We start from the raw sequence: 17,572 nt of genomic DNA, 5'->3' as shown, positions 1-17,572 counted from the left end.
TCTTTGGTCAGTTTGGGTCAGGTGTCCTGTCTCTGCTTCCACCCGGCTTCCCCTGCTCCCTGACAGAGCATGAGGCTCACAAAGTCCTTGGTCAGACGAAAACATCAGTGTTATCAGCTCTGTTCCCAGGCCGAAAGTCAAAACACAACGCTGCACCAGCTACTAAGAAGGAGAAAAATGACTGCTACTGCTAAACCCAGGACACAGAGACAGGCTAGTTATGAGGGGTTAGGATACAGACAAATTATCACCAGGAAAATGATCCTTAGATAGAAACAAACATGGTGTGGTAGGTCCAGAGGACCTCTTCCATATCTGTTTTTTGTGATAGAGTCAATATCTGTATATTAGTAGAATCAGTAAGGCTTCCTGACTAAATATGTAAAAAGAGGAGACATGAAACCAGAGGCTGTAAATATTAGAACTAAAATGGGAAACTTTCCAAATGGAAGACCAAAGACCTCATTTAAAGGATGAACATTAGAGTAGAACAGAAAAAAGATTTATTCAGGAAGTTAACCTAGAGATGTGGCCAATCTTTTCTCTGCTTTCCTTCTTCCTTCCTCAAACCACCAATGAAAAATATCAAGGAAGCAAAATACAGTCTTAATTTAAATACCACTTTAAAAGAAATATAAAATCTACCCGAGACATAAGACCCAAGACATCTATTTTGTTTTCCAAGGAAACCAAGAAATTGGTTTTATGCTTTGGCTTCTAAAAATATCTTAATGAGCGGACTTTCTTACTGCAGTTAAAAATTAGACACTTCCAATTCTTACACTGAGACCCATCACTCTTCAGTAATGATGCTTCCTGCTGGATTTTGGGTTTCCTGCTTCTTTGGGGATTTTGTCTAACTGCACACAAAAGTTACGGCAGCACCTAACATGATATATTGTGAATAGGTGAAATCAAACTTGAATGTCCTGCACTGAGGGCAAGACTCCAGAAGTCTCTCACATCACAGACCAAAGGCATTAATTAAGTCAAGTCATAATAACTTAACAACTGGGTGAAAAACTCTTTTGTTTGTCCAAGAACTTGTTTGCCTATCTTGGACATAGTGCGCATTCTTACTGGAATTTTGTGCAGTTTCATTAAATATTATTTTCAATAATTTCTAGATTTCAACCATGACGGTAATCTGAGTTTTTAACTCTACATGAAGATTATGAAGCTCTTATTATTTACTACCAACATAAAGAAATATGATTATGAGTAAAACATCATTAAACCAGACTGAAACAATTATCCTGACTTTTATATTCAAATAAAACATTCAATTTCAATTACAACAGATAAATTTTATAATTTTATTTTATTAAATAAATGGAGACAGAGAATAACAGTTCAAAAAGGATAATGAAAAAAAACTGATCAAAGAAAAAATGTTGACTTTGAATTTATATTCAACAATATGGGCAAACAGAAGAGATTTCAGCAAGTCTGAGAGAGAAATATAGCCCATTACAGGTCTAGAGAAAGAACACAACAGTTTGATGAATAGTACCATGTTGACTTTTATAATATCTCACAAAGATACAATAAAGTTCTATTCAAGTCAAATTAATTTTATGTATCTTAAAAAAATAAACAGGGGAATTTAAAAACTACTGCTTTAAAAATATATCAGCAATGAATCTGAAGTGTTTTTTTCTCGTAGGAAACAACTGAGAGTTAATGCAGTTTCAGATTACTGATTTTTTAAAAACAAAGCAGCACCACATTGAATCCACTGGTCTTGGTTCCCTCCACAAGGTACATCAATGTTTGTCACCACACGGTCCCTCTCCACACTAGTGTAGACTGGCAAAGATATGCATTCCTCTGGAGAATATGGACCATATGCATCCTGTCAACAAACAAGCACTTAGTTATCACATAGACAACAAAACACGAGAAAGGAATCATCTAAAGGAATAATCTAAAGCTAGATCATAAGATACAGTTCAGAGGCTTCAGTCTTAGGCAGGCAACTCTTGGTCCAGGCTACAGAGAAGGATTACTAACAGAGGTTTCAGAAAATTTAATAGAATCATAGAACAGTTTGGGTTGGAAGGGACCTTGAAAGCCCCCTGCCATAAGCAGAGACATCTTCAACTAGATCATACTAATACCGATCAAGTCAGAGTTGGGGTTCTTTGATACTTCTGGAAAACAGGCCATTTCCATTAAGTGCCTAAATAGGAAATTACCAAGTTAACTTTAGGCATTCAGATTTGAACTGACTGCTTTGAACTTCCTGCTGAATTTAGAGTTCCTATTCTCTTATATATGTACTTTCCTTGCACAACATTAGCAGTACTGGTATTACAAAGATAGCACTTAGATTGTAAACACCACTTAAGGAAGGACTTCAGTTGAAGCCATGGCTTTACCACTCAGTCTGTATCTGGATGAACAAGCAATGCTCTATTCTGGGAACAGGAACAGCTCCCCTCCACTTTCGGTACTACAAACTGTGTGTGCCTTTGACAGTTTCTTCCTAGGGCTTTGCACAAGACATTGTCCCTATGCATGACTACATGACTGAGCTCAAAGACTCAGTTTAGACTTCCTACAGCATGTAATTTGGTTTCAACTTATGTTGTATTTATTTAGTGTAAATAATTCAGGCTTTGATTCAACTGATATATATTAAGCATGTTTCCTGTCACATTCAAAATCTCCCTTCCTGTCAACAGGAAAATGTGGCAATATTTTCAAAAATCAAACAAAGCAGCACAGTTGTCAGAAAGGAATTTGAAACAAAAATGAGAGTGTTTTTAATGAAAATCACATCAAATGGGAGTTAGTGAAGATCCAATATTAGAAAATAATTAAAAACAGGAAAAAGGAAACATGCAAACAATAACTGTTTCAAGCACTTTGCCTTGCATGTCGAGTGTAAGCCATTTCTGACGAATTCTGTTGTTTCTTTTGAAAATCAACTTCCTGTGTCTTTTGAATCCTTACAGAAATTTTGTGCACTGTAAGAGAATAGCTAATTAATGACCAGTTTGTCAAAAGAACTCATCTGTTCTCAGGTTTATACTTGCCACTTTTATCCCTTGGTTAATGCCACTGAAGAAGACAAAATGCTGGCCAGTCTGAGAGTAAAGTGTTAATCAGAGAATTTAGATTTTGCCAAAGCTGGGAGGCCAAAAGTTGTCCAGTTTGCCCATAAAGACCTCTTTTTACACCTTTTTTGGTCAAAAAAGCTGTTCTGCTTTTCTCAATCCCATTGATGTTTTACAGAATCGCATTACTTGAGGGTTCAAATCGTTCTGTGAAAGTCTTTTTGAAGCATAAATCCTTATGTCTTTGGCTTAAGCACAGTTCAAACATTCTCTTTGTCTAGACTGCCTCACACACAGTTCCACCCCCTATGGATATCTATCAGTGAATTAAAACTGGAAAGGACCTTCACAGTTTAACGAGAATAAGCATTGTTAGTAGCTCAAAATACTCCATTCTCAGCATTTGCAGCATTTTAAGGGGGCTCTCTCAGAGAATTTCTGTAAGCTTCTTTTCTTATTTTTTTTTCTTTTTCTAAAAAGTTCTCCTTATTTTAGTTTGGTTGAAAATGACCTCCAAGTATTGCATTATACAGATTTTTGCTCACTAGATTCCATAAAATATATGTATAGGGGAAAAAAAAATCAAACCCTGAGAATCCTAAGACACTATGTTCTACTTCATGCACTCTTCTACACAGAGGATAATGAGATAAGGGGAAGTGCATAATGTCCTGATTCTGCCTTGGTTTCCGAGCACAGTGTTTGAGTGTGGTCCACTTTTACAGAGAAGCCTACAGCAAAACAGCTTAAGGGCAGAGCAGTTCAGAAATGCTCTTCTTAGAGACACTTTATATTTAAAATCTGGGCAGTTGACAAGTTTTGGCTTGCGTTTTAAAATAATTATATTTGAGTCCAGCACAAAGACTTCAGTTGCTATTAACTGCAAATATGAAGTACATTGGAAGAAGTTGAAGTCACTGATTATTGAACTATCTCACTTCCATGTTTTATAGATAAAGCTCTCTGCTGATGTCCCATATAAATTCTGGATCTTTGAAGTTTAAAGTATATAGATTGTTATTCAGAAAAATACTTAATCTGTTTTATCTCTAACACAAGATGAATGTTTTCCAGAACAAAGAGAGGGTTACTTAAAATCCTCTTTTTTCAGTGTGTGTAAGATAAACACCTGGTGTTGCCATGTAAAACCGTGTATATTGCCATCCTACCTCACCCATCACTAAATCTATATACTATGATGTATGGTAATTCCGTTCTTAAAAGGGGCCTACAAGAAAGATGGGGAAAGACTTGTTAGCAGGGCCTGTTGCAATAGAATGATTTGAACTAAAAGAGGGAAGATGCAGGCTGGATGTGAGGAAAAAAAATCTTCATGATGACGGTGGTAAAACACTGGCACAGGTTGCCCTGAAAAGTAGTAGATGCACCATCCCTGGAGAAATTCAAGGCCAGGCTGGATGTGATTCTGAGCAACCTGATGTAGTTGAAGATGTCTTTGCTTATAGCAGGGGGCTTGGGCTAGATGACCTTTGAAGATCCCTTCCAACCCAAACTATTCTATGATTCTATGATTATCCTGTGTACCATCTTTCATGTAAATTAGAAAGCTGTTTATTTCTCTGTACAAAACAAGCCTTGTAAACTACTAAAGAATTGCAAAATCTGTCACTGGTAGACTTTGTAATAGGGTTTGTGGTTCTTTGTATCTTTTTTCTTTTTAATTTTCAATGTTTTCCTTCCCATCAAAGCTGGGAGCAGTACACTGATGCTGGCTAGCATTCACTTCTGTGTTCAAAGTATAAATCTTGACCATTATACTTCTAATGCTATAGTATAATATAGTGCCATACTTCCAGTGCTGGAGGTAACAATGAGGGAAAACAAAAAATAGTTGGGATACAATAATGTGTTAGCAGTGGTGCTCCTTGCACAGTATCTATCACAATATACCATGAATCTCCTCATTGCCATAATTTCTGATAATTAATAAACTTAATTTTAACTGAAATTTGAACTACTTGGGTCCTGTGAACTTTTGACATTCTTCTAACCAAACCTAGCCTTCTCAAGAGAGAACTCTGCAGAGTTCTCAGGGTTGCCAAATAACAGACTCCTCCAGTTAATAAATGCATTTGCTTGATGAGTCAGTGTATACGGGACAGGATAAGAGGTGGCATTGTTTTTCATTTTTTATATACTGCTACTTTTATTTATTCTGATAAAGTGGGAAAAAAGTACATCCACCCCTATTTCTCACTTTCTACATTTACACTAGATTCTTGGTGTAAAAATCTTGATATTTTTCTTTTAGATCTGTATGTGGGATTCTTCTCACCTGTCTGTTTCAGAGTTAGAGGTCTAGGCTGTCCCTAGCCACATCTAGGCAGAGATTTATCCCAGTTACCTTATGTTTAGATAGCTATATTGTGATTAGGTGAATTCTGCAATAAGCTTTCTTTTAGAGATAAGATGGTAAGTATAGGAATTTGTAATTCATACACATCCCTGAATAGGTTCTATGCAATTTTCTGCTTTATTTATAAGAGCTTGCTGTTATAATTGGAGAGCAGATGCAGTAACAACTTCTACTGTTTGGATTACTTCACTTTCATCTTGCATAGTTCTGCAAGCATTGGCATATTTTTAAATTAGTGTAAGTAGGAGAAAGGCTTTCTTTGCTTACAGATCACATCATGTTCTCTTTTGAATGCTGCTGCATTTTAACTTAATGTTTAAAATGCAAAGAAAATATATTCTAGGAATGAACTCCTAAGCTCACATATACATTTACTCAATATACTTTTGAAAATATCTTAATATTTTTTAAGACAAGGAAAAGGGTGTAACTGAAATAAAGCCCTTGACTTGATCTAAACAACATAATCTAAAGAATATTGATAAAATTATAGTCTATAACTTCTTGTTTTATATAAAAAAGTAACTGCTTTTCCTATTAAAGACAAAGATTTCTATATTGAAATGAGGGGGAAAACAGGTCAGCAACATCATACTGAAAAGCCACTACAGAGAAAAAAGCAAATTATGGGTCTTGAAAGTTTAAGGCTTTTAATAATTTAGTACCTGTGGAATCCAGGCCATGTAACAAGGGAGAACAGATGACACACTGGGAGAGTCATGCAGATTTTCAGCAAGTCGATTTCCATCAAAACTGCAACCTTCCAGTTGTAAGCCACTGATCTGCCATGGAAATATAAAATATTCAAATATATATAACAGACTTGAAATGTCAGTAATGATCACACTGTGCTTTAATAAAGCATGATCCTTTTTACTGTGACCAGTTTTTTAATAACAGGAAACAAATTATTGTAATGTTCTGTGTGAGAATAGGAAACATGATTTAAAGCAAGATCTGGACCACGCTTCAGTGTGAACTTCCCGTGATTTGGATTCACAGTCTTCAAAATGTTAGAGAGAAATATCTGTAAATGTCATCATTTATGAAGCTGCAGTTGCCTGGCATTACTTTAATGGAAATATGATAGCAATAGCCAAGTACATAGTCATTTCAATGTCAAGAAGAAGAGAACAGTCACTGAAACAAGCATGACTTCCTACTTGGAAGTCTGGGCACAGTTTTCAAGAATGGAATGCATAATTACAGAGCTACTGCAGAGGCAAAAAAAAACCCCAACCAAATACAGTGACATAATCTGACAGAAAATGTTATTTAAACTAACTCAAGATTTCTTAAATAAAGTGTTATTTGGCAAAATTAAAGAAAAATCCTATCTGCTTCTACAAGTAACTATGCAATGTTTTTTATGTAATATAATTTAAGTGCTTTCTTTTAATCAGTAAGTACTTTAAGCCTCTGAACTAAACATTTTCCCAGTACAAATTATAATAGTTTTCTAGTATAAAAATCAATGATAGTCAGTTTGGTCTGCTGAAGTGAGAACTTAAATTTTAACAATAAAACTTAACTCAGCAGTATTTCAAAAGGCTAATGATGAACAGAAGAAAGAGGCAGATGTCTAACAGAAGCTACAGTCTAAAAACCATGTATGTTAAACTGTCATCTGAAGCCCTGAATAAAATACAGGTTGGCTTTCACTAAACACAAGGTTTGTAAAGCAGTGCTGAAACTAGGAAATACAATGATGTTGGAAACTGTTGACAGACCACATAACCAAAACAGAGAAAAGTATCATTTTCTAATACTAATGTAATCTTTCTAATAATTTTCTCTTGCAAGTTTTAAAAAGTATACTAAATTCTAAAAAGGGATGAGAGCATGATGTTACAATGAAGAATGATATCATAGAAGATATATATGAAAATAATTTGCTTAGGTAATTACAGTATTCTAAAATGATATATTTGGCAAGAAAAGTTGCAACAGTAACACAGTGGAGGTTATTGTCATGTTTCAAAAGCAATGCTTTCCTCACAAGTGTTGGGGTTTTCTCTTAGTTCTTTACTAACTGCATACTAGCTAAGATTAGGTTTTTAACAACTAATTATTTTTTGACTGTAGATGGGCATTCTAGTCTTAAAAAATTTGCTTCTTTAAAGTCGTATTTCTCTTCTAACACCGAACTCAGGTTCTTTACAATGTGCATGATGCACATGCACATGAAAAGGAGGTTATAAAAGATTGCATTAAAAAAACTACAGAAAAATGCTGTGTTTCACCTTGGACAGACAGTGACCAGAGAAGTGGCAACATTCTTTGAAGCTATCTGTGTTCTGTACAGACTAGGACTCACAATAAAGTCTCTAGAACCGTGGTTAACCTGAACCAAAACAACCCAAATTAGAAAGCTTGGTGTAGTGGGACTTTTCTCTAACTTCCACAAATTATTATAAGAAGATCACAGTGAAATTAACTGTATTTTTCAGACTATTTGGAATTGCAGAACATTTTTCTTTTTATTATCCTTCAATCTCCTGTCAGAAGCTTAAGGTCTTTTCTTTGTTATGAACGTGTGAGACTCCTGTCCCTTCTCCTGTCAAGTTTATTGTGATCTTTCCTTTGAATCTTCTCCAAGATTTTCAGGTCTGTTGCTTTTAAGCTACAGTGTTAACATTTGAAATTCTGTACTGTTTCTTTGCAGACTTAAAATCCCTCCACACAGATTTTGGAAAAAAGCAGCCTTTACCTAGTAAAAGAGAAGTTTTGGGTGTCAATAGTCTTTAATGATAGCCTATACACATCCAGTACCACTTCTGTCTTGCAAGAACAAAGGGTATGAAGAAAATATCATTAAAAGGCATAAAAAATTTTACTTATTATAACATGGAGGCTTTCCCAGACTCATTCCTACTGCTCTCTGTTGTTAACATTGATACTTACACACCTGTTACATATCTGGGCATATAATCAAGGCCTTACTTGTTTATATGCCCAGGCCCTGGGTTACACTTCATCTCACTAAACCCTGACTGAATGCTTTCAAAGCTCTAATCTATCCCTATCACACAAATATTAGAAATATTAATTTCATAAGTTCTTCTTTCTGTCCTTCCTTCATTCTGCAGGGAATTTTGTTATGGAGTTGAGTTTGATAAATATGTGAGTTTGTCAAAGTCATTGAAGGAAGACTGGTCTGATGAAGAGGTTTTAATATTCATTGTTAGAGTGTACAAAGGTCTGGCCATTGTGAACATGTCTAAAAGATGTTTCTGCAGAAAACTATTAAAAAATCTTTCTACTGCACACACATTTTTTCTTTTGAAATTGGCAGTTCCTTTGACATTATAGTTATGAAAAATAACATCACTGGATCTCCTGGAAAACTTCAACCAATCACAGAAACTCCTCTGAAGACCTAAATTTTGACTTTGATTCAATATTAAAAGACACTGAAAAAAAAACCCCAAAGCACCCGAACAATGTACTTTGAGATATTGTTTGGCTGAGTGCTCATATAGCCATGTTCTCATTTCTGTGGTGTAGAGTGATTACAAGTACTATGAAGGACATGGATTTCACCGTATCTATAATTAGTAGGCACAGTATTTTTGCAGCTCAGCTCACAGTAATGGCTGAAGTTGTCCATAAATTTTTAAATTTGAATTCTAACAAAGTATTTGGTATTTTTTAACCTGGTAATAATTTAGTTTCAAAAACCTAGTATTACAAATTATAGATTATCTTTCTTTAAAATACATTCGTGCTCATACTATGGTCCAAAGCATTTCTGTTTTTTCTGCAGCTGATTGACAGCCTATTAGAATGAGTGTTCTCATTGAGTGAAACTCAATTCTGGCTCACTGGTATGTACTCAGAAGTCCTGGCTGAATCTGGAACCACAGAACATGTGATTTTCAGGCTCTGAGGTTCATTTTATCTCAAATTTATCCCAGGAAACCAAATGACTTATACGTCCCTTGGTTTATTTATCTCCAGGTTTTAGTAACCCATCTGTTTCTCAATAAATGAAGTAGGGAGCCACTACTCTTATTTAAATACCAAGATTGAATAATTTTATAAACTATATTCCCTAGTTCCAACAGGAATTCAAAAGAATGTAGTTTATAAAGGTCAGATTGGATGGTAACGGTTATCCTTTCTAGCTTTACAATCTATTAATATTTTAGGAATATGAATTCTTACACATTCTCTATTAATAATTTTAGATAGAGTCAGCAGCCAACACAGAACCTTAATATCTTCCACAGCCTGCATTTCTAGAAAAGGTGGCCTGGCACTTGCTTTTCTCTTCTAGTCTAGCAATCTCTCTGCTTTACCTGCACATCAGTACACCGTAGTGTGGTGAGTGCTCTGTATTATTCAGCCATGTTTCTGTAAGAATTCACTTAAAAGTGCCATGCTCTGTGCTGAAGACAGCACTTTCAGCTGTGCAGTATTATCATGGGACCAGCATATCTGTTGGAAGATGTAGCATTGAAAATTTACTTTGTGAACTCCCTACAAAATTTAAGTATCAAACAGGTGCAAAGAGATCTGGATTCAGCCAAAATGGCAGTGCCACCTGAAATGTTAAGAAGCTAAACTAAACCGTTCAACGACTCATCTCCAGGTTGCTGTATAAGCAAACAATAGTGACTTTCTGGCTGCTAGCTGTGGTCCTAAGTGTCCATTACAAAATTGTAGGAGCTTTATCATATCAAATGCTAGTCACATTATAGTTTACTTTGGTTTCTTTAGCTTCCTTAGAATTCTTTTTTCAGTGATTCAATAAATGCTAACACATGGCCTCAGACTTGCAAATTTACATGTGTAATTCCTCTTGCTACATGACACAAGTCTTTCTGGACAATAGTTAGTTATTAACTAATGGAACTGCAGCTTAAAATTTTATCTAGGAGCTGGTTAAAGGGAATGGAGCAAGAATAAGTTTAAATTTGAAATTTCAAATAGGCACTGTGACTCCAGATGGCTAAAAAGATAACTGCTTTCCTTCTCCCATTTCTGCAGAATTTTTGCACTACCATTTTTGTAGCCATATACAATTAGCCAGCCTTGTATCTCAGGTACACCAATGTATTTATAGCTCAGTTTTCCAGCAAGTTTATTGACAGATGACAGACTATTCAAACAAAACATGTTTATAAACTTCTACTAAAACATCATGGTAAAATACCTTAACTTGAAGTTTGCCTTCCTGTATTCGTCCTTTCCATGATGCTGTGAATTTAAGGCTGTCCACTGAACAGCTCATAACTCTGCAAGGGAAAAATATATATAGTGAACTATAAAGACATGTAACAACAGGAAATGAAATACAATACCAAAACCAATGTATTTCAATGTGTACCATATCATACTATGTCTTTGACAAAAGAAATAATTTCATCTAAAATAAAGAAAATAATCAGCATTTAAGAAAGTACCTGACAGCTATTCTACTTCAGTTCAAGTAATAAAAATGAGATGACTAATGATAGCAATTGACATAATTTGTTGGATCTGCGTCCTGAAAATGAAATAACTATCTTCATGCACAGGGAACAAAGGTACATTAGCACAAATAGATAGATTATTTTCCCTCACCTTGCAGTCTCCTGGCGTAAAGCATTAAGAAATGTGTCTGGATGAAATAGCTCTGAAAGGTCAAGGGTATCTGACAGTAGTTTCTGTTTCTCTGCTTTTTCTACCCAATTCTAAAAGAGAAGGGGAAAAAGGAAAACAAAGAATCCCGAAGTTATTGCCTGTTTTTTCAACATTTTGAATCAATGTGAGTTTGTCAATTATTACTATTTAATGAAAAATGTTTGTGTAAATATACTGTAACCTCAAAGATTGATATTAGTTAAACAGATAAAGAAACCCGGCAGTTTATGTGTAGCGTGACTCATTCATTCAAAATAAATTTCTATTCTGTTCTTTTGTACAGTGCAGCTCACATTGTACAATCAAACCTTATCAAGTTTCTAACATTCTGTTAAAAACCCACCTCACTTTTACTAGCAGGAGAGTTCATGTTTTCCATCAAAATGTTTGTCATTACTGTCTTTCCTTTACTAAGTTCAGGCAAATAACCACATTCCTTTCAAAGAAGCTTTAAGATCATTCTTCTGTGTGAACTGCCTATTACATTCAAGAAACAATCTGCATTAAGAGCTTTTATAACTACTTACCAACATTTTTTTTTCAAAATATCTCTTACTATTAGTTTGAGACATGAATTCACAGAATCTTTGATGAGATAAAAACTGGCCTCTGTTATGTTTGGTAATAAATGAAACTGACAGAGGTGGGGGGAACAACTGGTCCCAATTATCCTTACAGAACATGTGTCCCACCCTACTTTTTTCACCCTGTATTTTACGCAGCTATGAAGCATGCTACTCAGAGCAGCAAGCTTGGAATTTCCCATCAATGGAATGCATTATGCGCCAACATGAGAAGAAAGACACACATTGCACCCTCCAGTCTTGGTAAACCATGTGTTTTAAGTAATGAAATGTGAGTTTGATGCTCAAAACACTAGCAATCTCAGACTAGAGGATTTTTTATTTTTAGTTGAGTTATTTAGGTACCTGAGAGGTTATGCAACAGTCTACATTCAAAATCCTGTTTTGAAACTTTTGTACTGTACATCTTTGGTACATGGTATAGTCACAGTCCTGACTATGGTACTGTTTCTGTATGAACTACTCTACAAGTAGTTGCAAGCCATATACTTTTGCACACAAAGATGAATGTTTAATACTAAGCCAGAAAATAATCAGACACTAAGATTCCATATGCTATCACTAAACAGAGAAAGACAAACCACACTCCTTTCTAAATAGCAGCTACTACAAGATTATGAAATTGCACTAGTCACTGAATAAAAAATCTTGGAAGCTACATTCTCATCACATAATGCATTTGCCAGGCATGCACATCTTGTTTATAAAGTACTCTACTGTCCTCTTTGAACTGCTGACAGATGAGTAGTTCCATAGAAGCATCTTGGAAGTGATGCAAGTCATCCAAAATACAAGTAAATATCACTCTGTGAATTTTACTTTGTTAGTGTTTCAGAAATATCTCCATAAAGTTTTCACCATGTTCAGACATTAAACCAGTGTTCTTTTAATCTGTCACATCACTGATAATGAGCCCTCAACACAAATGATTATGAATCAGTTAGGAGATTTTTGCTTTCCATTTTCATTAGGCAAATGTACACAGTTAATGACTCTTATTTGCATGATTCTTTTAATGACTTTATATTGCAATCTTTTATCATATAGCAATAACTCTGCATTTCGGTTAGAACAGATTTTATAAATTATTTTTTCTGTAATAAAAAGTAGACATATTCATTTCAACTTTCATTTAATATAATCATTGCTGTCATCAAACAAACTTTTAATGTAACTGCTAAAGAGAAACACTGTCAGGAACATAGATGCTTCTGTTCAAACCAATTAAAAGACCAGTATGGGTGATATTAATTCTGAACTCATATAATTAAGTAGCACTAGGAAATATACAATAACAAAACTTCTCATTAGATCACAAAAGCAAAGTTTGTAATTGCTTGTACTGCTCTACATAAAGCTGGAGATATAGCTCATTCACAGCTGTTGAATAAATAATTTAAGATTTAAATGCAATAAAAGTAACAATAAAATGCATTTTATGTCACAAGTGTAAAAAATATCCTGATGCTTATTCTCCTTTGTGTCTTATATGACCACATAGCAACATGTTAGTGAAGTGCTACACATTCAAAAGACAACAGTCTACTAAATGTACCATTTGTCACTAATACATCATCACCATAAGAGCTGGGAGACATCAGGTCTTGAAGGGAAGGAAGTTTGAGCTAAGATGTAGAAAGACTGACGTTTCTTGAAAAGGAAAAAATCCTGTAACAAATTAGCTATAAAATCTTCATTTCCCTCTCCTATCCCAACTCCAATAAAAATATACATTGACTTTGTCTGTCATGATGAATGTTGTTTAGCTTACTGATTTTGCATGGCCATATAGCATTTTAGTTTGAAAGGCCTTCTTCTATCACCAACTCAGTAGAAAACTTTGCCTATCTTAGCAGATAGTCCAAAACAACATCTGGGAAAAGGCACTTCCCCTCTACTCTGCCCTGGTGAGACTGCATCTGGAATATTGTGTCCAGTTCTGGGCTCCTCAGTTTAAGAAGGACAGGGACCTGCTGGAGAGAGTCCACGCAGGGCAACTAAGATGATTAAGGGAGTGGAGCATCTCCCTTATGAGGAAAGACTGAGGGAGCTGGGTCTCTATAGTTTGGAGAAGAGGAGATTGAGGGGTGACCTTATTAGTGTATATAAATATATAAAGGGGGAATGTCACGAGGATGGAGCCAGGCTCTTCTCAGTGGCAAACAATGATAGGACAAGGGGCAATGGGTACAAACTGGAACACAAGGGGTTCCACTTAAACCCGAGAAGAAACTTCTTCTCAGTGAGGGTGACAGAACACTGGAACAGGCTGCCCAGGGAGGTTGTGGAGTCTCCTTCTCTGGAGACATTCAAAACCTGCCTGGACACGTTCCTGTGTAACCTTATCTAGGTGTTCCTGCTCCGGCAGGGGGATTGGAGTAGATGATCTTTTGAGGTCCCTTCCAATCTCTAAAGTACTGTGATACTGTGATACTGTGATATGGTACGTAACCTATTTAAAGAAAATAAATTCACATTCTAACAGTAATTTCTATTATACCAATAATGTGATCTACAAGTCCAAACACCCTAAGCCTGAAAAAATTACATTACAAAATAAAATTTAAAAATCTATCATACACCCTTCTCTTTAACTGTTTATTTGAATATTTCATTATTTCAATATTTTCTGAATCTTCCTTTTTACAGTGAAACTATAAATTGAAGTTTGAACTGTCCATGATAGATTAATTTAGGGTATAATGATTATAAATATAATATCAAAACGTATCATCAATACCCCAAATGCTTATAAAGCAATTTCTAGCAGGATATTTTAATGTTTCAACTAATGTGAGGTTTTGTTTCGTATAATAAAAGGATTAAGTTTGGTTGTTTTGTTTTGTTTTTTTGTTCTTTTTTCCACATAAATAAATCTCCAAGTGCAGTCTCTGGTGGCTCAAATACTATTTTTTTCATGTATCTTAACATCCAAGAAGCAACTATACCCTTTTCAAAGAGAAGCCTTCCTTATCTTCTGTAATCCCAAAGCAAACTGAGAAACTCATATTGAACAGTGGAAGAAATAAAGAGGCTGTCAGATTTTCACATTATCATTTATACAACTTTAGGATCACAAAACTCCTCCACAATGAATCAAGTACTTTTCCTTCACTGTTTTAATTCATTCCAAATGTAACCTCTTCTACTGTGCTTTTCTGCTGGTGTGGTCCCAGAGGAGAAGTTATATTGAAAGAGAAAATAATAGAAATCATTACAGGTGTGATGTCAGTTCTGTGCCTGGAAAACTGTATTCAGTGTTCCATGAATATGCATAGCCTGAAACGTTAAGAGTACAACTCTGTTTTTCGACTAGTTTTAGAGGGATTCAAAGTTACTTGGGGAAAAAAAAACCACACCAAAACCCAGGACTTTGGATAAGGGCAGTAAGTATTCAGTTAACCAGAGTTTAGATTATACAACAGTCAATCCAGCAGTTATGTCAGAATCCCGTTTTCCTCACAGTGCAGCAACTGTTTTATAGGTGTGCTCCTAAGGGTTGACACTCAGTGGTAAATGCCAGCAGGAGTAACTGAATTGTACTCCAAGAAATGAAATAGAGGTATTTTTTCTGACATTGCGCACAGACAGAGTAACAAGTAGCTTCTCAGGAGAAACTGGCATGTAACAATTTGCACCCTTGTGGTAATTTTTTGGTATGTGAAATCCTTGAGCTTTTATTCCTTAAGTAGTTATCTTTTATTAAATGAACATGTGAATACTGCAGTATTTCAGGCATATGATAACATGTTGGCACACAGTATCTTTTAAATGGTAAGCAACACAGGAATTTAACTTGCAGTCTAATTTTTATTTTTATTTTTATTATTTTTGTCCTCTGTTATTTATATTATTATTATTGTTGTTGTTGTTGTTATCATCATCATCATAGAATCATAGAATAGTTAGGGTTGGAAAGGACCTTAAGATCATCAAGTTCCAACACCCCTGCCATCATCATCATTATCATTATAATATTCAGACCAAAACTGCTGGTTATTACTCTAAATAAAATACTAGTATTTCTTTATTTCATTTGACATGCCTAGAAACCCCATGTTTCTTAAGGAAGTGTGAAAACCATGCTGTGACAGAAGCAGATATGCAGTAAGGCATAGCTGACAGAAGCATCAGCAAACATGATCTCATTCCAGGTTCTGTATTAATTTATTTTTATCAAAACAGGAACTTTCCATGAATTGCTGTTTCCTATATTTAATAAGGATGCCAGAATGATGAAGCTGCATAAGAAGTGTAACATCATATGACCAGTTCATGATTGATGCATGTCAAAAATATCTACATTCATGTATTTCCTATATGATCACTAAATACAGAATCCAGTTAGGCAATACTTATGCTTCATGCGGTCTAGTCTTTTCTTTCTCCGCAACTAAGTACATGAGTTACTAGGTGCTAGAATGCATTTGCAGTTACAAAGAGTATAACCGGGTAAGGTAGTATAACAGCTAGAACCAGAACCAGAAATTACAAAACATGAAAAGCAAAGGGAACAAACATTCAAAGAAACTTCAAGTATTCTCTCCTTTAGAAAGAGATTATGTTCTAATTCCCACCTTCACTGGTAAGAAGTTGCAAGGGAGGGAACACAGCAGCACATAAAATTCATTTCCTGATAACAGACAAGACTGTCTACCATAATCCTTGAACAAAGCCAGGACTACCTCAGAAATAATTCCTTTGTGAAGCTCTGGAGCAGGGATGTTGAAATCTATATTGTGATGGTGCTGGTATAACTAAACGCAGCACGGAATCATAGAATCATAGGATGGTTAGGGTTAAACATCAGTTTCAACCACCCTGCCATGGGTAGGGACACCTTTCACTAGACCAGGTTGCTCAAAGCCCCATCCAACCTGGTCTTGAACATTGCCAGGGATAAGGCAGCCACAACTTCTCGGGGCAGCCTGTTCCAGTGCCTCACCACCCTCACAGTGAGGAATTTCTTCCTAATGTCTAATCAACACTCTTTCAGTTAAAGCCATTCCCCCTTGTCCTGTGTGCTACAAATCCTTGTAAAAAGCGCCCCTCTTGCAGGCTCCTTTAGGAATTGGAAGCTGCTCTAATGTCTCCCCAGAGCCTTCTCTTCTCCAGGCTGAACAGCCCAGGTCTCTCAGCCTGTCTTCACAGGAGAGGTGCTCCAGACCTTTGATTATCCTCCTGGCCCTTCGCTGAACTCACTTTCTGATGTCCTGTCACAATTCAGGGGTAAGAGAATGCTGAAGAGCAGAATACTCAATATATTAGGCACTAGTAGTGATGGGATGCACTGCAGTAATTAGATTTATAGTACCAGCTGGAAGGCTATGTTAGAGTAAGGACAGCCAACAGAGAATTGCTTACTTTGCTACGGTTCATTTTCTCTGGTCAACATCCTGTGAGATAGATTTTCCACTAAGCATCTCCCTCACAATCCTTGTTCCTCTTCTGAAACAATGACCCCTTGGCCTGCTGCCACCAGTCTCTCTCTCTTCCTGACACCCCTCTTTTTTTTTTAACTGTTTATGGTAGTTTATTTTTTGGTTGACACCCCCTCTTGAGGCTGTCAAAATTCAGAGAAAATACTCAGCCATGCCTGTATCACAGAACCCTCCTCTATTAGCAACTCTTAAGGCTTAATCTACCTCTCAGATACGTGTGCAATGTTTATCAAGTGCACTAAAGTAATCTAATTAGAAATTGTTTAACTCTGTGGGGAACATATCCCAAAATATACCTCAATGAAAACGCAAAAAAGGAAATCCATTTTTCTACAAGGAAAAAAGAGATCACAGAACAGAAATAGCGGCTGATGCAACCCCATTCTAAACAAATGACCTCTAGGACTGCATGGCCATTTCTGTATCATTTCTGTGATACGGCATCCTGTGACACACCATGCTGGCTCATGCTAAAGATAC

At 35.8% G+C, this 17,572-nt stretch overlaps 1 protein-coding gene across 2 annotated transcripts in view; it reads right to left on the bottom strand.

The window, feature by feature from the left end:
• Positions 1 to 1,302: 1,302 nt before the first annotated feature.
• Positions 1,303 to 17,572, bottom strand: part of DYNC2H1 (dynein cytoplasmic 2 heavy chain 1) — a 158,430-nt gene continuing 142,160 nt past the window's right edge. For both annotated transcript variants that reach the window (XM_061374480.1, XM_061374479.1), the window contains 4 exons: positions 11,008 to 11,117; positions 10,598 to 10,679; positions 6,105 to 6,221; positions 1,303 to 1,855 (listed from right to left, as the gene is read on the bottom strand). In XM_061374480.1, the coding sequence (XP_061230464.1) occupies positions 1,697 to 1,855; positions 6,105 to 6,221; positions 10,598 to 10,679; positions 11,008 to 11,117 (468 nt within the window). In that variant the 3' untranslated portion in view covers positions 1,303 to 1,696. The remainder of the gene's footprint in view (positions 1,856 to 6,104; positions 6,222 to 10,597; positions 10,680 to 11,007; positions 11,118 to 17,572) is intronic.

Source organism: Neopsephotus bourkii, unplaced genomic scaffold (genome assembly GCF_033783945.1).
Source record: "Neopsephotus bourkii isolate Nb327-2 ecotype Australia unplaced genomic scaffold, CSIRO-AGI_Nbou_v1 NB_1638, whole genome shotgun sequence".
NCBI classification, from domain to species: Eukaryota; Metazoa; Chordata; class Aves; order Psittaciformes; family Psittacidae; genus Neopsephotus; species Neopsephotus bourkii.
This window is presented reverse-complemented; position numbering and strand designations above follow the sequence as displayed.